Below are 22,321 nucleotides of genomic sequence, written 5' to 3'. Positions count from 1 at the left end.
AGTATACTTTCCTGTCCCCTACTTATTCTCTTCACCTTCGAAATGTCACTTATTTCAACTGCTCTGTGTGTGTGGACTAGCATAGGTAATGAACTTCATGTTACAGATGCCTGTTTTAGTTCTACTTCAACCTACTACTTCAGACAAGGTTGTGGCTTTTCTAGCTATGGTTTCAGTCTTCATATTACACTTGAATCTTCCATATTGGCCCTCCCCTTCCAGCCTGTCAGTACATTTTCAAATAAACCAAGGGAGTTTAACAATTCATGCCACTTCTCTTTTAGGTTTACCCTAGGAGATATTCAGCACAGCATTTAAATCAATTAATCCAACAAACATTGATCACATACATATTGTACTAGATATTGGGTTTGGCACTAAAGATACAACAAAAACATAAGGTACCTGTCTAGATGGAGGCAATTAATTATGAACCAAATTTTCTATGGCAGAATTAAGAAAAGATACTGGCAGCAAAGTAGTAACCAATTGTTTGCATTCATTCATTATTAAATTCATTTTGCTACAATGTATAAAAAAATCTACATGCCAAGTCACAAATATAAAATTGGTAATGTTCTACAGATGTGTATTCCTGTCTCATTGGTCCATTACAGTGCCTGTACATTATAGTGTTCTGTCAATTAGCTTATGAAAATAAACATTCCCTTACCTATTTATTAAATTTTTCCTAAAACATTTGGGAGACATGTATGAAATTCACAAGTATTCATAAATGCACATCAAAATGGCAAGTCTTTTTCCAGAGTAGAAATTAAGAGTTTTGATTAAAAGTTAATTATAAAGAAACAATTTTGTATTTAAAAACCATAAATCACCATGGTAATATCTTTTGGATATCAATACAGTTCCTTAATAATTGTAGGTTTAGAATAGTCTATTCTATTGATTAAATGATTTCTAAAAAATAACTCATTCCTCCACTGAATATTAACCTTATATTTAAATGGCTCAAACAATTATATCTATGTGGATATAGTAGAATTCTTTTTGCAAAAATTCAAAGCAAACTCACTTCCTCTCTGTGTCTCAGTTGCTAAAATTTTTAAAGCTAAATTAAAAGACTTGATTGCTCTGGCAGTTTGGTAGGCAGAGAGAAAATGTGAATATAATCAGTTCTGTAAAAAATACTGCACTGTATGCAGACCTGTAAGAAAGGGTCTCATGCAATAAGTCCCTGTCATCAGTTTCATCCCTACCCTACAGTTATGGAATTTGCAAAAGAACATTTCCTACAGTACTTATTTTATTCTGAAGGTGTCCAAACCCTTGATTGTATTTTTCTCAAATTTAAAAACCAACATTCCACAAGCATTCTCTCCCCATTTTCATTTGTGCATGTCTGTGCTGTGTTACTGCCAGTGCCTAAGCCAAAAACATTGAGGTTTAGGAATTTTAGTAGCTATCCCACTCTGTCTCTGGTAAATCCTCTCACCTCCTCTCCCCCCACCAGCTGTGGCCTACACCCCAGCTCTGTAGCAGAAATAGATTTTTTAAATTAATTTATTTATTTATACAAGCACTGGGTACACTCAGAAGTGCAGGAGGGTGAGAGAATCCACCAGAGCCAGAGCCGGGAACAGAAAAGGCAGACTGACGAAATACACTGCTGAGGGGAGCAGCAGGCGGCAGGAGAGGTCTGTGTGCCATGTGGGACACTTGCTGGCGGCTGGGGATCAAACCAGTGCTGCAGAGGCTGTGGGCAGCTTTGCAGCCCAGCACTCAACCGCAGTGCCACCAGGGGAGGTCCATAAATAGATCTTTTAAAAAAATGAATTTTAGGAGCTACACTTTCATATTTTCTTGTTATTTTTTGTTTAAATATTTATTTATTCATGCATACATGAACCAGGGTACAGGCCAGATGTGCGGGAAGGTGAGTGGATTCACCAGGGACAGAGTGGGGAAAAGAACAGGCAGACTGACCGAAACACACTGCTGAGGGAAGCAGCGGGAGACAGGAGAGGTCTGCCGCACCATGTGGGTGTCTCCCTATCTGGCCAATCAAACCTGCGCTGAAGAATCTGCAGACAGTTTCACAGCGCTGCACTCAACTGCCTGTGCCACCAGGGAGGCCCCCATACTTTCTTGTTAATGATATAGAAGAAAATAACACCAAGTCTGAGTTAGTTCTGAACTTAATATGTGTGGAATCTTGAGCAAGTCATTTTATTCTTTTTTTTTTATTTATACAAGAACTGGGGTACAGGCCAGAGATGCAGGAAGGCGAGAGAATTCACCAGAGATAGAGCGGAGTGCAGAACAGGCAGAAGAATTGAAAACACTCTTGAGGGGAGCAGTGGGTGAGACAGGAGAGGTCTGCAGCGCCATGTGGGTTTCTCCCTGGCCAGCTGAGAAGCGAACCTGTGCTGCAGAGGCTATGGACAGCTTCACAGCACTGTGCTCAACCCACTGCACCACCAGGGAGACCCAAGTCATTTTATTCTTTCATTCATTTATTATTTATACTCTGTAGTTCCCAAAAGGATTTGTGATGTTACCATAGACAATATCGGAACAATGAAATCATCAAATCCAGTTTTAAGAACAAGTGGCAAATAAAGTAGGGTGGGAGTAGACAGTTTTACCAGAAGACTTAAATTATGAGTATTTACTGCCTTGAGCATTGTCATGCTTCCAGAGGACATAATAATACAACACATCACAGTGATTCATTAATTTCTTAAAATAATGCCAGTTCATAGAAAAGGTACAATTTCTATAACTTTTAACATGAAGAATATATATTCAATAATTATTTCTGTAATAAAACTGGAATCCAACAATGTTGTAAATATATTTTTAAATCAAAGTCACAGAAAAATATTTCATATAATATATATAAACTCAATAAGACTATGAAAAAGATGAATTAGCATTAATTGCTTACCTTTCAGATTACCTTTATTTACTATATTTAACCCTCCCAAGAGATGAGCAAAGTGACATACATGCAGAGCTGTTAATTGACTCCAAGTCTTAAGGCTATTAATTAGTGGTGCCAATTAATATAAATTGAGGTTTGCCCAATTCTAAAATAAGTGTTCTTTGGTTTTTAAATATTTATTAGTTAAGGTAAAACAATTTAGAGCGGCACTGTAGTTTTCTCATGACAATGTGAACTACAGGAATAGAGCTTTAGAAACCAAGAGAAAAGAATGAATAACATGTCTTCCTCTATAACTACTTATCAGTTGGCTAAGTCTAGAGTTTGAAACTAAGTATGCATTAAACAATTCAGAGTTGAAGTACAGAATCTTGTGTTTGAGATAGAAAGCTGGAGATCTAGGGCCTGTCTGGAGGCGCAGCAGTTAGTCTCAGCACTATCAAGCTATTGCCAGCTACTGAGGCTTGAGTTCAATGCCGGCCATGGAGCCGACCCACACGAAGAAGCAGACCTCTCCTGTCTCACCCACTGCTCCCCTCAGCAGTTTATTTTAGTAGATCCACCTGTTCTGCTCCCCACTCTGTCTCTGGTGAGTCCTCTCACCCCCTACAACTCTAGCCTATACCCCAGTTCTTTTATGCACAAATAAAATAAAAAAATAAAACTTAAAGAAAGTTGGAGATCTGGAGCCACTAGAAATTTAAATGTCTTGATTACATTCATTTTTAAACATTTACTGAGCTCCTACAATACACCAGGCCCTACTGAACCAGCTATGGCTATCACATTGACCTACTGATGCAGCAAAAATATTTCTCTCTCTCTGTCCCACCAGACCAGATTTCTTATTTCCTTTATTTTTCCTGTAGGCTTAATAAATCCTGCTTTTTTACATTCCAAAAGAAAAGAGCTTACTACAAAGATAACATTTGAATTGCTGACCATCAGATGATGGTGAAAGCAAGCTGGTGCCAAGCAGAAACTCCAGCCGTTTGTGTCACAAGAATGGACATGCCCACTCTCCCCTTCTACTCCCCTGTAACTCTACATAAATACCCCAGCACTCTGCCTAAGAGCAGGCCAGTGGTCTTCCAGACACTAGTCTGCTGCCCTCCTCAATTTGTTGACAAATTAAACTACTTCTCAAATTCTGTTTTCTATTATTGGCCAAGCATTCCAGTATCACTATATCAATAGGACAGCAAAAATTTAACTACAAATTGTATCTCCAGAAAATTTTCTTGTCAATCTGTTGGATAGTCTTTCAGTACTGTCATTTGGATACGAAAAAGTATCTGTCAAGAGTGGTGATTATGTTTTTGGCACAAAATACATTGAGCTATTTATTCCTTCTCATAGTTATGACCAACAGATTGCATTGCTTCATGATGCTACACCAAGATTGTTATATAAAGTTAGCAGAAACAATGTCTGCTATTCTGCTTGTTATAGAAGAAAGGCATGTGTTCAATCCATTTTAAATCTGAGCCAAATTATTTGCATATGAGTTGTAAAGGGGGCTATTTAAGGCAATACTGTTTAATGACATTTAGGATTATAATTTTTTCTGTCAGGAACATGTTTTACCCACTTTGTTTCTTGATATGTCACTATATAAAGAAGATTAAAGCCTGGAATCTATATCACTTTTGCATTTGTTTGCCCAAAATTGGCTACTCTGAAGAATTAATGGCTTAAAACAAATTGATAATGCAATAAAAACTTAGATTATGTTTAATAATTACAGTTACATGGAAAAACACGTAACAGTAATCAATGAAGCAGGCATGGCTTCTGTTTGCCTGTTCTTTATATAGGAAGGAATAATCAAGTACTGTTTGAATACCTACTAGGCACATTTTTCCATAGGACTTAGCATTCAAATTTTGCAGTTGAGAAATCCTAAACTAAGAACTTCAGTCAAAGATAAAATTTCAGCTTTTTCTCTAAGAATCCTGCCTGTGAGGTCTTTCTTGGGCAAGATTTTTACACTCAATAGACTTAAAGTCCTTATTATAGATGGGGGCAACAATCTCTTTCTTTTGACTAATGGGAAGGTTAAGTGAAATAATCCATATAAATTTCTTAGCATTGTACAAGCTTACAGGAAAATATCATCAAAGTTTACTATTATTTGACTAACATCATATACAATAGTGAAAAACTCATTCCTCTAACATCAGGTTACAAAGATGTTCATACTTACCAATATTATTCAACATAGTATTAGAAATCCTATTCAAAGCAATTGAGCAAGAAAAAGAAATAAAAGGAAACTAAATTGGAAAAGAAGATGTAATAATATTACTAGTTGCAGATGACATTGTAAATACACAGAAAACCCTAAAAACTCCATAAAATTTATTAAAAATAATAAATCAGTACATTAAAGTAACAGTCTACAAAAATCAACATGCAAATATCAGTTGAATTCCTATATGAAAACCACAAACTACAGAGAAAAAAATCGAGAAAAAAATCACATTTGCAATCACATCTGGAAATAAAAATACATAAGAATAAGCTTAGCAAAAAAGATGAAAGATTTATACAACAAAAACTAGAAGACACTGGTAAAAGAAATAGAGGACACAAAGAAATGGGAAGATATTTTGTGCCTACAGATAGGAAGAATTAATATTTTTAAAATAGCCCTCAACCCCCAAGCAATATGCAGAATCCCTATCAAAATTCCTGTGGTATTCTTCAAATCAATAAAAAAAAAATTGCTGAAATTTGTATGGAACCACAAAAGACCCCAAACAGCCAAAACAATCCTGACCAAAAAAAAAGAAAAATGGAGATATTTACAGTCACAATTCTTCAAATTATAATACAAAGTTCCAGTAATCATAACAGTATCCTACTGGAATAAAAATAGATACATAGGTCAATGGCATAGAATTGAGGGTCCAGACATAAACACTTATATAGACAGTTATTTTTTGCCAAAGGAACCCAGAATATATAATGGAGGAGGAAAAGTCTATTCAAGTGTTATTAAGAAACCTGAACAGGTACATGCAAAAGAATGAAACTAACCCACTATTTCACAACATACACAAAAATTAGTTACAAATGGACCAAATACTTGGATATAAGACCTGAAACCATAAAATACAGAGAAGAAAATACAGCCTACAATACAGGCCGCAATGATGGCTTTGGGGATTCCCCTGCAGTGGTAAGGACAAGAAAGAAAAATTAATAAGCAGGACTACAACAAATTAAAAAGCTTTAGTACAGAAAAAATATCATTAAAATGAAAACACATATTAATAATGAGAGAAAATATTCCACATTACATATTAGGTAAGAGTCTAATAACCAGCTCTACAAAGAACTCACACAACTCAAAAAAAAAAGAAAAGAAAGAAAGAAAATGAAAACAAAGCACCCAATCAAAAAAATGGAGCTAAATAAACAGTTCTCCAAGATATACATATAGATGGCCAACAGGCACATGAAAAATTGCCCTATATTACTTATTATCAGGGATATCAAAACCACAGTCATATACTACCTCACTCCTGTGATAATGATCCATATAAAAAACAAACAAAAACAACAAACAGCAAATATTGGCAAGGGTTTGGAGAAATAAGGACCCTCCTACACTGTTAGTGGGAATAGAGACTGATCCAGCACCAATGAAAAAAAGTGTGATGTTTTCTCAAAATATTAAAAATAGATCTTCCCTATGACCCAGGAATTCTACTCCTAGATATCTATCTGAAAAATACAAAATTATTAATTTGAAGGGATTATATATACATTCATTGCAGCTCTATTTATAATAGTCAAGTTATGGAAACAATTTAAATGCCCATCAATAGACCAATGGATTAAGAAGATGTGGTATATACAAACAATGGAATACTACTTGGCTATAAAAATTGATAGAGTCTTGCTATTTGCAACAACATGGATAGAACTGAAAAGAATTACGCTGAGTGAAGTGAGTCAGGGAAAAAATTGAATGATTTCATTTATATGTGGAATAGAGAGAAAACCAAAAAAAAGCAAAAAAAAAACCTACTATGAACTACAAAACTAAGCCAAAATCCTATAATTATGGCTGCAATTGAGGCTACTAAAGGGGTAAATAAAGTAGGGGTATGAGCAAGGAGGAAGCAGACACAGGGGTCTATGATAAAGGACTATGGGAGCTTGGATTTGGGCAGTAGTGTGGTGATATAACAAGGGAAGAGGTATGAACCTATCCCCCTACATCACATACAAAATTGTTTTAAACTAATATTACCTCAAGAAAGGTGGGGAAAAAAGACGGGTCATGTGTTTAGAATGTTTTCCAAGTCTTAAATAATGTAACCCACAGACAATCCATGTACTAAAGCATGCATATGGAAATTTTAGAAAATGAAGATAAGAGTGGTAAATATCACAACAGATGAAGAGGAAACTCAGAATTTGACTTCCTTAAATAATACATAGGAGAGGAAACCCTGTGTATTGAGGAGAAACTAATGTAAACATTTTTCTTTCTCCATTACATGAAAACTAAAATGGAAAGGATTATATCTCAAAACCATAGTCATTCATTTATAAAATATCAAGATCTTTAAATGTATCCCTTAAGTCATACATATATAAAGTCAGTGTCTAAATTTGGTGCTTTGGGTGGCAGATAATCTCGCCAAGATCTAAAATAAAGTTTTTTTTGTGGGACCCTTGCCGGTGGCTGGGGATCGAACTGGCGCTGCAGAGGCTGCAGGCAGCCTTGCAACCCAGTGCTAAACTACTGCACCACCAGGGGAGGCCCAGATATACACTTTTAACTAGAAAAAAATTCAAGATGTTCTATCTTGAATATCATATATAACGATGTACTATGTCAAAAAAAACTAAGAGTTCAAAAAAATTGAACAGATTTGACAAAAAGAACTCCATAAAGAGATTGCTACTTTTGTCATATCCCTAGAAATATTTCAAACATTAAGTATCACAACCACCTTTTAGAATTCATATAAAAGTCCTTTCTTGACCAATACTTGTAGGCTTCTTTGTATTTAATCATAGTACGTATTTTGGTTCTTTGTTAAACTTATTTACTACTCACTTCAGCCAAAACTCTGTACAGCAATGGAAGCTATCAAGGTCATAATGAGACTAAAGGAAGACTGTCTAGTGTAATGGTTGAGCTTTACAGACACAATTGGATTCTATTCTCTGATAATAAATGGTATTGTGAAGATCAAATTAGGCGAAATCTTAACAAAGTCCTCAAACATAGTAAGCATTCAATGAACTTTGGCAGCATAGAGGTATGTGTTTTTCTGACTCATTATTATTTAGTTCAGTTATCTTCAACTCAAAAGGCAATAGGTTTTCTTTATATTTATTGGCCTGGCTATTCTCTCCTGTGCTTTAGACTAGGAGGTATGCTTTTTTTGTTTGTTTTCTTTTGAGGTAATATTGTTTTCCATTGTTTATTTTTGTCAGTATAGTACCCTCTCCCTCTTTTGGCTTGAGAGAACTATGGCAACTATACCCTTTCTGAGAATGAAGTAACCATTTCATTCAGCCTGTATTTCTGTTTTCTACAAGATACAGTAAATGTTTGTTGAATAAATGAAGGTAGAACCAGTAATAAGTCAATAAGTAGATACTTTCTTGCACATAAAATGTATGGTGGAACAAAAATGTTCATGTCCTAGTCTAAACGAAGCCCACTGACCTCAGTCTGTATTTCTAGAACTACTTAAACTGATAATGGTTGATTAACCCAAAGCCTCTATGCCTCAGACTTTCTGAAAATTAAGAAATCATTTCAAATGACTCATAGCCAAATCAAGCATGAGTAAATATTTAGAGAGAGCAGTATGTTGATAGCTTTTAGATGTTAGGTCAATACTGATTTGTGATTAAAAAATCACCAAGGGCCTCCCCTGGTGGCGCAGTGGTTGAGCACTGGGCTGCGAAGCTGCCCACAGCCTCTGCAGTGCTGGTTCGATCCCCGGCGTCCTGGGATGGTCCCACATGGCACACAGAGCTCTCCTGCCATACCCGCTGCTCCCTTCAGCAGTATATTTTGCCAGTCTGCCTGTTCTGTTCCCCACTCTGGCTCTGGTGAATTCTCTCACCCTCCCGTGCTTCTGACTATACCCAGTGCTTGTATAAATAAATAAATCTTAAAAAAAAATCACCAAAACATAATTAAGTCTATTACACATTTAAGATGCAAAGATGTTGAGAAAATGACTTCACTTTGAAAAACAAACAAATTTCTACTCAGGAGACTTTTTCTAAAACATTTTTATTTATCTTCGTTCATTCAAAAGCATGTATCAAACATCTACTGTGTTAAGATAGAATGAGGGACTTGGAAATCAAGGATCAGAATGCCCTGGATCCTGCCCCTGAGTAGTTATCATTTAGGAGAGAATACACAAATCTGTACAACTCATCATAAGGTGGAAAGTTCTGTAGGTGCCAGCAGTGTGTGTGTTTATCACTCTGTGTTTATCTCCCTGGTTCTGACTGCAGAACTCTGACTCCTCTGCTCAGTACAGCAGAGTTCCAAAAAAATAGCACTTTTCACAGATTATTTTAATTCATAGAGTGAAATCTAGCAGCTCTGTTCTTCTTACTTTAATTGAGAAAAGAAGACCGAAAAGGTTTACCTACTTCTCAGGAGGATCGAGGGCAATATCAATTTTCTGTAGGTTTATGATCTTTGTAAAGAATTCAGACCAGTTGAAACTAAAAACTAACCATTTACTGTTTAACAATATAAAGAAAGTTTTATCATCAGTTATAACAATAAATTTATTTTCTACCAAACATTGCTTGATTAGTTGGGTTTTCTTTGCATAAAATACCAATTAATAAAACTCCTTAAAAATTAATAATGTTCATGTTCTTCAAATAAAAGAATGCATAAAAGATGAATGACTTTTACACTGTCTACATGCTGAAATAATGCAATTTAATGTATAAATTAAATATCACATTAAAATTTTTTGAAAGAATTGAGTCAATGTCTTATTACAGGTATTTGCCTATAATAAAATACACATATTTTCATATGTATAACTATCTGGGCAATTTTATTTCCTATATTTTCTGTCAATTCCTATTGAAAAATAGCAAAAATATCGAATTGTGCCATAATTTAAAATCCTCATATTAGGACTCAAAAGGTCTGGTTCTGGACACTCTGTTCGCTAATTAATTATTAACAAATATGTATATTGTCTGTGTGGCAAAAAAAAATGAGAGCAAACTAACCTTGCTGGTGATCAAATTAAATATAACCACATACCAAGCATCCATGATTAATTCCCTGAAATGAGAAGCTTCCAAGGAATATAGTTTGAAAGTAAACCCCAGTAGATATATGCCCTCCTATATTTGCTGCAGCACTATTTACAATATTACAGCTATGGAAACAACCTAAGTGCCCAAAAACAGATGAGTGGATTAAGAAAATATGTGGTGTATATATACAATTCAATACTAATCAATTAAAAAATCAGGTTTTTTTTAAAGATTTATTTATTTATTTATGCAAGCACTGGGTACAGTCAGAAGTGCAGGAGGGTGAGAGAATTCACCAGAGCCAGAGTAGGGAGCAGAAGGACCGAAGTACACTGCTGAGGGGAGCAGTGGGCGCAGCAGGAGAGGTCTGCACACCATGTGGGACCCTCGCCGGCAGCTGGGGATCGAACCAGCACTGCAGAGGCTGTGGGCAGCTTTACAGGCCAGCGCTCAACTGCTGCACCACCGGGGAGGCCCAAAATCAGTTATTTTTTAAAAAGATATCTTGCCATTGGCAACAACATAGATGGAACTGTGGGGGGGGGGGCAGGGGTTTGTGATAACTGAAGTAAGTTAGAAGAAAGACAAATATCCAATTATTTCAATCATATATGGAATATAATGAAACAAAAAAAATAACAAAACTATAAAAAAAGAAGCCCTAGAAATCAAACTGCAGAATTGAATGTACCAAGGGGAAGGAAGATGGGGGTAGAAAGCAAAGGAGAGAGGAGACCCAATATACTATGGCAGAAAACTACAGGTGCTTTTGTGGTGGGTAACATATCTGAGGAGGTGTGAACATTACACCCCCAAACCTCAATAAAGATGATATAATTTAAAAAAAAAGTACTATCTTTAAAAGAAAGTAAAACACAATAGGTAATATTGCCTCTATACCACTTTCTTTAAATTGCTCAAGAAGTACAAGAAAGAAAAAGAAGTATCAAATTAAATTATACATGGAAAGTAAATAAAATACTCTCAGTCAAAACTAGAAAATACTCTGCTTGCTATATTTCAAGATTTTTTAAAGTTATAGAATATGCCTGCATATTTTCTAGGTACTGGAATCTCATAGTAAGCAAAATCAGTCATGAAGAAAGTTCATACTCTTTTCTTTATTCCTTTGCATGAAATGAATTTTTTAAAACTTTTTTAAAAGATTTATTTTTAGGGCCTCCCCTGGTGGCGCAGGCAGTTGAGCGCTGTGCTGTGAAGCTGTCCCCAGCCTCTGCAGTTCCGGTCCAGCTTCGATCCCAGCCGACCAGCGAGGGTCCCACATGGTGCAGCAGACCTCTCCTATCTCACCAGCTGCTTCCCTCAGCAGTATATTTCATCAGTCTGCCTGTTTTGTTCCCCTCTGTGTCTCTGGTGAATCCTCTCACCTTCCCGAGCATCGGGCCTGTACCCCGATTCTTGTATAAATAAATAAATCTTTAAAAAAAACAGATTTATTTTTATTTTGCATACAAGAACTGGGGTATAGACCAGAGATGTAGGGGGTGAGAAGATTTATCAGAGACAGAGTGGGGAGCAGAACAGGCATAGCTACTTAAATCCCTTGTCTGTCTCGCTGAGGGGAGCAGCGGGTGAAATAGGAGAAGTCTGCTGCACCATGTGTGTTAGCTCCCTGGCCTGGCTGGGGTGGAACTCACTCCCAGCTGCTGGCAATATCTTCATAGCACTGAGACTTTAACCCCTGCACCACCAGGGAGGCCCCTATGAAAAGAATTCTTAAAAAATAAAGATTGACATTTGTCCCCAAGTGTTGAGTTGATTAAAAAAAGTCTTCAACACAAAACTTTTTCAATTTAATGAGTAGTTGATCTTTTAAGATTTCTTTAATTATAATTTTTGAAATTCTTATTTCATCTTGAAATACATAAAATATGAACTTAAATTTCTGTTTGTTTTTTAAGTATTAATGTCCACAGGAAATGGATGGGCTCATGGAGGCAAGGAAAGCATTCACAGTCAGGAGTTAACAAGAGGATGATAGAGCCCAGATATTCCAGCAGAAATTCAGACCTTCTAGTTTCCTCCAAAGCACTATTACAGTTGTGATAAATTCACAAACCTATGTATCTTTCATTCACTCGTTAAACAAATATTTGGTGAATGCCTATCATATACTAGATACTAATACTAGATACTAATACTAGATACTACATACTAATACTAGTATCTAATACTAGTATCTAATACTAGATACTAATACTAATACTAGACATTAGATACTAATATTGGAGCTACAGTACAGCAGTGTAAAAAAAGAGACAAATTCATTTTCCTTTCTTTCAATTGAGAAAACATTGGTTTATATCACTGTATGGTTTTAGAAGTACCAGTGGCTCACACCCCACTCACTAGCAAACTACCAGTAACTATCCATCAAGCGCAATGAACCTACTTCACCCTTTGCTCTTATCCCCATTCCCCTCTGGAAACCTCAATTCTGCACTCTGAATCCAAATTTTTTTTTTTATTTTGTTTGGGCTGTTTCTTTGTTTTGTTTCTAAAAAAAGAGACATTTTTTAAGGGTGTGCTGGTAAATGTTCAACAACTGACTGGAGGATGAAGAAAGAGAACTTATTTGTAGCAATTATTGCCACAATGTACATATATTTATCATGACAAATTTCAATCTATTAACCTGACATTATAGGACCTGAAATTGAGAATAAATATGTAAATTGAGTCTTTTTTTTTTTTTTTTTTTTTTTGGTGGGACCCTCTCCAGCAGCTGCTGAATGAACCAGCGCTGCAGAGGTTGTGGGAACGAGGCTGCCCCACCAGGGGAGGACCTGTACTCCACTTCTTAAAAAATAAAAAAAAGAGGGCCTCCCCTGGTGGCGCAGCAGTTGAGCACTGGGCTGCGAGGCTGCCCGCAGCCTCTGCAGCATCTGTTCGATCCCTGGCCACTGGTGAGGGTCCCACATGGCACGACAGACCTCTCCTGCTGTGCCCGCTGCTCCCCTCAGCAGTGTATTTCGTCAGTCTGCCTGTTCTGTTCCCCGCTGTGGCGCTTGTGAATTCTCTCACCCTCCCGCGCTTCTGATTGTACCCAGTGCTTGTATAAATCAATCAATCAATCAATCTTAAAAAAATAAATAAAATAAAAAGAAGTGGGGTGCAGGCCAGAGTCATGGGGAGGGTGGGGGTAAGAAGAGTCACCAGAGAGAGCAGGAAGCAGAACACACAGATATACCAAAATACACTGCTGAGGGGAGCAGTGGGCGAGACAGGAGAGGTCTGCTGCGCCATGTGGGTTGCTCTCCAGCCAGCTGGGGATCTAACTTGCTCCTCGGAGGGATCGAACTCGAGCCTCAGAGGCCATGGACAGCTTCACAGTGCTGCGCTCAACCCACTGAGCCACTAGGAAGGCCCTGTAAGTCGATTCTTACGAGCCTGTGTGAGCGTGCTCTAGCACATCAATGAAATAACCCCCACCTGAGTGATAAAATCATTCTAGCTGGAAGAAAGTAACACATGAAGGATACCAGCTACCATTAATTGCTACAAAAGAGATCAAAGAAAGGCAGGGTGTTGGGTAGGCAGCAAGGAAGGGGCAGCTTTAAATAGGATAGTCAGAAAAGACTCAAAATGATTTTTTGAGCAAAACCCTTAAGATGGTAAATAACTGGGTTAAGTAGACTTATTAAGAGGAGTATACAAGGAAGTGGTTTTTAGGTAGCTACATTGTAAAGACTTGAGTACTAATGTAAGAATTTTGGTTTTTACTGTAAGTGAGATAGGAGACTTTGGGATGAGAAATGGTGGAAGGTCTTCCTTCAGATAACAACAGTAGCTTGGAGTAGAGGGATAGTGGACAATGTAATGAGAAGTGGCAAGATTCCAGGTACATTTTGGGTTTGTCAACAGACTTGACAAGAAGTGTTAAGAAAATGATAATTCCAAAAATTTGTTTGATGCAACTGGAACGATAGAGTTAGTGTTTACTGACTAAAAGAGGGTAATTTTGGAAGAAAGATCAGGGGTTTGATTTGAAATATTAGTTTGATATGCTTATGAGACATCAAGGCAGAGATGCAGACAGAGCAGGAAGAGTATGTGAGTGTCGTTTCAGGGAGAGGTTGGGGTTGGAGATGTAACTATGGGAGCATTCAAGACACTGACATTTAAAATATTAGGACTCGGGCCTCCCTGGTGGCACAGGGGTTGAACGCTGGGTTGCGAGGCTGCCTGCAGCCTCTGCAGCGCCAGTTCGATCCTGGCCGCCGGGCAAGGGTCCCACATGGCGCTCAGATCTCCCCTGCCGTGCCTGCTGCTCCCCTCAGCAGTGTACTTCGTCAGTCTGCCTGCTCTGCTCTCTCCCCTCTGGCTCTGGTGAATTCTCTCACCCTCCCGCGCTTCTGACTGTGCCCAGCTTATATAAATAAATAAAATAAATCTTTTAAAAAATAAATAAATAAAACATTAGGACTCAATGGGAGTATCAGAAGGATAAATGCAAATTTATTTAAAATTTATTGCCTTCTTAACAGACTAGTATTTCAGTACAGTTCTCAGTGCTCTGCAAACATTAACTCATTTAATCCTCATCACCTTATAGTTTATATGAACTTCCACTTGTTTACTAATAAGGAAATTGAAGCACAAAGATTAAGTAACTTGCCCAAAGTCACAAGTAAATATTAGACCTGAAATAGTAAATATTAGACCTGAGATTTCTAACAAAGATTGTGTAAATTCTTGTAAGAAGAGAAATTTATCTAAAAGCTTGAGGCTTCCAACACTTCACACAAATCAGATCAGTACAATCATTACATGTAACACATTTTACTTTCCCATTGAAATTCTACCTATGCTCAAAGAGAATAGATATACCATGTTTTCTTTCCCTTTATACTTTCCAAATTTTCTATATTAAAGCTATATTATGTCTAGAATCAGAAGGATTATATTAAAACAACGGATGCCAAAGATTTTTTTTAAATTTTATTTCATGGGTTCAATATTCTCTGTTTACAGCACAGTTCAATAAGTTATAATGAGAAGCATTACAGAAAAACGGAATTCTCCACTTGTGGTATTAAATAGTTACCATATAATTCATTTCCCAAGGAACTATTCCTGAGAATGAAAAGGAACACTATTACATAACTATGTAAGTATAGTCTTCCCCCAGTACCTTCTATCTTAAGAATAAGAGTTTGTATGAACATAGGAGATAAGAATCTGGTCCACACAACACTACCAACCATTGTCACTGCCTTCTTATTGTCCACTGTAGGCTAAATATACCTTTATATGTCATTATTGTGATTTTGCTTTCTTACTAACTACATGTTAGTACTGGGCAAGAGAAAAACTGAGCACCACTCATATGTTGTTATATGTGGGTAACAGACATACTTCACTTAGGGCTCAGCAGTACGAAAAAAAATTAACACTGACTTCAACTATTTTGATAATTAGAGCCTCATTTCAAGGATTTGAAAATAAATATTAAAAATACTGATTGAAATAATTTTACACAGCAATTACTGTATTTATAATCATTAAAATTAATTTTCTTTATTCTTATTCTAAGTGGAAAAGAAAAGATATCTAAGTATCCACTTCTACTTCTTAAGCTACTTTTAATATTATATAATTGCTAACTTGGTGTGGAATATATACAAGATGGAATGCAAAATGGAAATACAAGGGAATATACTGTACCTTGTTTTACCTGTAAGGAACACACACCTGACAAAAGGCAATTTTCACATCCAAGATTGGTTCACTGCAGTAGTACAATAAATGGAGGCTCATAAATACCTATAGAAAAAGGAGAGAATCATGAATTTCCAAATCACCTAATTATTCATTATTTAATAGTATAAGCTTTAATATAATTTGTGTTTTACACAGGTATCATATACATTCAGCATAATTCTTCTCCAGACCAGTATGAGGTACTCCCACAAATTGTAAATTTTTAATAATATAAGGTTAAAATTTAAAAATGCCCTATCTTCTATAATCAATATTAATCATAAATATTAGATGTAAGAAAGTAAATATAACTAATAAATTACATACATGCGATTATAAAACACTTTCAGCTCTAAACATCTATTTTTTAAACTCAAATATATGCTCAAGATGATAAATAAAAAGATGTTTATTGTTGTATAAAGTGTGTATTTGATAAAATGTAATTTATAAGAGAATTATGTACAGAACTTGGAGCAGTATATTACAGTCTATCTACAGTATTAGCTCAAATTTTCAAATGTGATATTGAATGGGGGAAAAAGCAAGTTTCAAAAAAGAGTATAAAGATACCATATTATTAACATAAATGTTTCAATGTATAAAATGGTAATACATATTGTCCTCGTATAACCATACAAAATTAGACTAAAGAAAAATGGGTATTATATAAACATTTGTTTAGTCTTTGCAGCAAGTACAAAGATTTCAATTATATTACTTTCATTATGTTTGGAATATTGTGTAATTTTGCAGTTTTGAGAAGATAAAAATCATGCAATGGTGGGAATGCCAAATTAGTTACTGGGTATTATTTGGGAATATAAAGGCAGTAGTAGCACTAAAATCCAATTGAAATCTTGTTCAGTTCAATTGAACATATTTTGTTTAATTTTATTGTGTGAAAGTCACAATTATGTAAGATTAAACAATTTAAAAACCATGACTGACACAAGGTTTCTGTTCCTGGCTATATGAATGATATAACTTTTCCAACAGTTTTATACTGAGATTGATGTTTGGAATATCTAGATTGAATAGAGTATCTTTTAAAATTTGAGGCTGAATTGTCACTAAAATACAAGAAAAATTCTGAAGTTGAAAACAATGAGAAATAATCCATGCAGAGAAGTGAATGAGTTGTGTCACCACTTGTCCCCAGGCCATCTGCTGATGTCTAAAGACTGGAAATTTAGTTTTTAAAAGGCATGTGGGGAATATAGGAAACAAAGCTTAGAACCTATCTATGGTGAACGTCACAGTGGAAAATTAAATAATGTTTACTATGGGAAGTTTTAAACAAACTTTAGAAGCAAAACAGGACCAGTGGAAAGGTCTAAAAGCAAGAAAAAAAAGTTTTACATTGGAACATATGCAGATTTTTACATTCTAAAGAAGAATGAAATTACAAAAATAAATTAAAAATTTCTGAAGAACAAAAATTTGTTATTGGGGTATTTGTCTGGGAGGCGGGGCAAGGACAGGTAGAAAGGGATCCACTCTCCACAAGATCAGGGTTTATTATAAAGTTATAGAAAATAAAACTAGATGAGGTTGATGCAGAAATTGACTTAATATAACAAAAACCAGGAACAGATTATGTATACATATATGTATATACATATGTGTATGTATATTGTATGTATGTATATCTGTATATATACATGTGTAGACACATATACAGATATGTGTGAGTATAGACATATATACATGAACTGATTATGTCAAAATCTGTATCACAGATATTTATAGAGAGAAGAAAATATACATTAAATCATGCTGAGACAATTGGTTGTGCGTATGAGAATGTAGGAACTGGGGGAGAAAGCCCATCTCTATTGCAACACAATTCTCTATCAGTCTTCTATTTCTGCATGTCTTGCAAATAGAAGCTCTGGCTGCCTTTATTTCAGACATTCTTTTCAAGGATGGTTATACAGGAAACAACCTTAGAAAACAATGATAATATTTCCCTTCAGAGCAAAGGGCAGGTCTAGTTATTCTCTATAATATAATAAGGAGTCCCTCTTGGGCAAAAGTAAAACTTGCTTGCTATCCATTAAAAAAGATGTGGGTTCTCAAAGCTGGGGGTTGTCTTCCATAGTGTAACTCACTGTAGGTATAGTAGTCACCAGATATTCTTAGATCCCCTGTTTTTTAGTGGGGTCCAAGGAACTGGCATGAATGTTGATATTTTAATTGTGAGTAACAAAGACATATTTGACCCAGGATTCTTGTGCCTTCTACCAGCATGCACGAACTTGTGGTAGGCTAATTTGTTAGCTTGCACATAAAATAACATCTTTTTATACATCTTTATTACATTTCTTTTTATTAAAAGATATATGGAATAAAAAATAGATACAAATTTAACAAAGATATTGAAATATACATAAAAAGAGAAAATCCAGAATATATATAGAGTTCTTTAAAAACAAAAAGAAAAATACAAAGAACCCAATAGAAAAGTAGGCAAAATCATATAAGACATGTAGAAAAATAAATATTAAAAGGCATATATATATATATAAATTAAAACCACAATGAAGTATTTGTTATTCCCACCACTTTGTTAAAATTTAAGTGGATGATAATATTCAATATTTTCAAAGTGGTTGATCAATGGGAATATCCATACACTACTGTTATTTTTGGCAATTGGAACAAATCAATTTAAGCAGAAAATAGTATGTGTCAAATAATAAATTTCTGCATGGTGTATCACCCAAAAATTATACTTCTATATTTATTCTTAGAGAAAAACCTATGTTTTTCTACCAGGACATATAAAATATTCATTAGAATATTTTTATATATTTAAAAGACATACAAGACATTTTTTTATCCAAAGGATAAACAAATATGGAGCACAGGGAGTTCCTTGTTTTCTTCCTAAGAGGGTCATCTAACAGTGAGAGGGACTCTCACCCTGAGAGTACCACAGTTTCGAGAAAATCTGGAATACCCCTTGGCCATGACATTCTTCCAAAATATAGAGCAAACAATTATTGAAATTATATGGAACAACAAAACACCCTGAAAGCCAAAGTAATGCTTACAAAAGTGAAAAGGAAAGGAAGCATCACATCCCAGACACCAAACCATACTATGCAGCTATAGTAATCAAAACAGTATGGTAGAGGACTAAAAACAGGCACATAGAACCAATACTAGAATTGAAATCCCCAAGTAAACCCACAATTATGGTGGTCAGGGACCACCAATTAAGGCAAGGGACTCAAAGGTATACATTGGAGAAAGAAAAGTCTCTTCAATAAATGGTCTTAGGAAAACTAAACAGAAACATGTAAAAAACTGAAACTAGAACACTACCCCATACATAAAATTTGCCTTAAAATAGATTAAAGACATGAATGGAGGACATGAAGCCATAATATCTTTATGAAAACAGTGACAAAATCTCCATGACATTGGATTCAGTGATCTCTGTGAGAACACTGCTATTATGGCAAGGGAAACAAAACCAAAAATAAATAAGACTACATCAAACTAAAAAGCTTCTGAACAATGAAAGTAACTAAAACATAAAGACACCCTACTGAATGGGAGAAGATATCTGCCCACCATAATTCAACTAGAGCCTAATATCAAAGAACTATAAAAAGCTCATACAGCTCAAAAAAAATTCAAATAATCCAACCCAAAATTGGTCAGAAGAACTAACCAAATGCTTCTCCAATATCACCTCACACCTGAATGAGAATGGCCTATACCAAAAAGACAGAAACAACAAGTTTTGGCAAGGGTATGGAGGAAAAAAGGAACCCTCCTACACCATAACTGGGAAGGTAGAATGTTCCATCCTCTATGAAAAAGAGTATGGAGGTTTCTCAAAATATTAAAAATAGATATGCCACATGATCCAGCAATTCTATCCATAGGAATTTTCCAGAAGAATGAAAACACACAAATTTGAAAGGCTATATCTATACCTATGTTCAATGTAGCACAACTTACAATAGCCAAGTTATGGAAACAACCTAAGTGCTCAATGACAGATAAGTGGATAAAGACGATGTGTTACATATCCACAATGGAATACTACTCAGCTATTAAAATATATATGAACTCTGACCATTTGCAACAACATGGATGGAAGTAGAGGGGATATTGCTAAATGAAATAAGTCAGAAAGACAAGTAGCACATCGTTTCACACATATGTGGACTATTGAAAAGCAAAGCAAATGGTTAGGGGAAAAAAAACCTTACTAAAAACAAACCCTAAACATTTGACCATAGAATTGATGTTACCAGCGGAGAACAGGGAAGGTAGAGTAAAATGTGGAGAGGAGCTCAAAGGACCCTGGTGGAACCTTGTGGGTGCTTTGATGTGGATGCAATGTGGTAACATACATCTGAAGAGCTATGAACCTGTGCTTTCAGCATCATATACAGTGTTGCAAAACAACATTTATTCAGTGTAAACAAAAGAAAAAAAGACATGCAAGACTGAAAAAGAACATCTTTGTAATAAATTAATAATACAAGAAGTTACAACTGGAAAAAAATAAAGATTCTTGGAAAGAACAATGAACTACTAAGTTGTGGTATATCAATATAGTAGACTATCATACAGCAATGAAATGACTAACATGTTTAAATGACAAAATCCATACATATCTTAAACAAATGAACTCATGGTGAATTCCATAAAATTATAAAATTTGAACAATTAAACAACACATTATTTAAAAATACTTTTTTACTCTGATAAAACAACACTGGAAAGCAAAAGAATAAAAAACTGCAACATTCAGAAGTCTGGAACGCTATCCTGGGGCTGGGAAGAACTCCTCTGGGAAGAGGCATACAGGGGTTTCCAAAAGCATTATTTATGTCAAGTTCTTTAAGCTGGGTTCTAGAATCATGCATGTTTATTTCATTATTATTCTTTTTAAACCCTACATTTATGAAATATATACTGTTTGATGTGTCCAATATTTCATAACAGAGAAGGCTGAAGTGATTCAAGAAGTAATGGTCTTGGGCCTCCTTGGTTGCACAGGGGTTAAGCATAGCACCATGAAGCTAACCGCAGCCTCTGCAGCACAAGTTTGATCCCCAGCCAAGAGCTGACCCACATGGCACAGCAGACCTCTTCTGTCTCTCCCGCTGCTCCCCTCCGCAGTGTGTATCGGTCGGTCTGCCTGTTCTGTCCCCACACTGTCTCTGGTGAATCCTCTTGCTCGCCCGCACCCCCGCACCTCTAGCCTATACCCCAGTTCTTATATGCATAAATAAATAAATCTTTGGGAAAAAAAGAAGTGAAGGTTTTCATTCTTTTGAGGGGCATTACTGTGTATTCATGGATATCTTGAACCAAGATTTTCATAATGTCCACTACCACCAAGTGATATTGAGGAAACATGTTGAAAAATGTAAAGCAAGAAATAGAAGGAAGTGTGTACTTGACGATAACATTACCCTTTCTATAGTAAGAAATCCTGCAACATTTTTTCACTTTTACACATTCTGTTGTATGAGAAAAGAAATGTTTTATAGGAAAAAAATCAATGAGCAAAATACAGTCAGTAAATAAATGCAAAGCAAAGCAATAAAAAAGAGGCAATTTACCCCTTAATTTTCAATCTAAGATTATTCTGTTGCATTTTCATGTGACTTATGTATAAATTTTGGCAGTTACCTCTACTTCATTTTTCAATTTAGTTTTGATTTTAAGATATAATTTACACAGCAAAAAGCACGTTAAGTGTACAGCGTGATGAGTTTTGACAAGAGCATATGTCCATATAACTCACATTACAGTGAAGATAAAGAATAATCTGAAAACTCTTTGTGCCCTTTTCCAGACACTACTCCCCAACACTCAGGAAAAAAAGTTCTGTCTTCTTTCACAATAGATTAAGTTTTTCTTATCCCAGAATTCATAAAAGTGAAATTATACAGTATTTCTCCTTTTATGTTGGCTTCTTTTGCTGAGTGAAATGCTTTTATTATTCATCTATGTTGGCAAATCAGTGATTGTTCTTGCTATATTAGATATATACTAGATTTTTTACCCATTCTATATTTAGATATTTGAGATATTTCCATTTTTGATATTAATAATGCTGCATGAAACTTATGCACATTTATTTTGGTATAAATATTCTTTTTAATTTCTCTTGGGGAAAATACCTAGAGGAGGAGTTATTATTGGACCATGGTAGAGAGATATGTTTAACTTGTGAAAAACTGCCTGTGGACACATTCTCTAGCCAATCCTGTCCTGCAGCGATGTATGAAAATTCAGTTGCTTCACATCCTTGACAACACTTCTTGCTATCAATTTTCTAAATTTTAATAATTTAATGGGCATGTAACAATACTACACTGTGGAAATGTGGATTATTTCATTGTGGAAACATATATTTCAATAGAAAGA

The 22,321-nt window shown here is 35.5% G+C and overlaps 1 protein-coding gene across 3 annotated transcripts in view; it reads right to left on the bottom strand.

The window, feature by feature from the left end:
- The window catches only part of MAPK10 (mitogen-activated protein kinase 10), a gene marked incomplete at both ends in the record, with an annotated part of 147,768 nt that extends 131,798 nt beyond the window's left edge, over window positions 1–15,970 (bottom strand). For all 3 annotated transcript variants that reach the window (XM_084233479.1, XM_084233480.1, XM_084233481.1), the window contains one exon: window positions 15,905–15,970. In XM_084233479.1, the coding sequence (XP_084089605.1) occupies window positions 15,905–15,970 (66 nt within the window). The remainder of the gene's footprint in view (window positions 1–15,904) is intronic.
- Window positions 15,971–22,321: the final 6,351 nt, after the last annotated feature.

Source organism: Talpa europaea (genome assembly GCF_964194135.1).
Source record: "Talpa europaea genome assembly, chromosome: 5".
Lineage (NCBI taxonomy): Eukaryota > Metazoa > Chordata > Mammalia > Eulipotyphla > Talpidae > Talpa > Talpa europaea.
The sequence above is the reverse complement of the archived record's forward strand: the minus strand, read 5'-3'. Positions and strand labels throughout refer to the sequence as shown.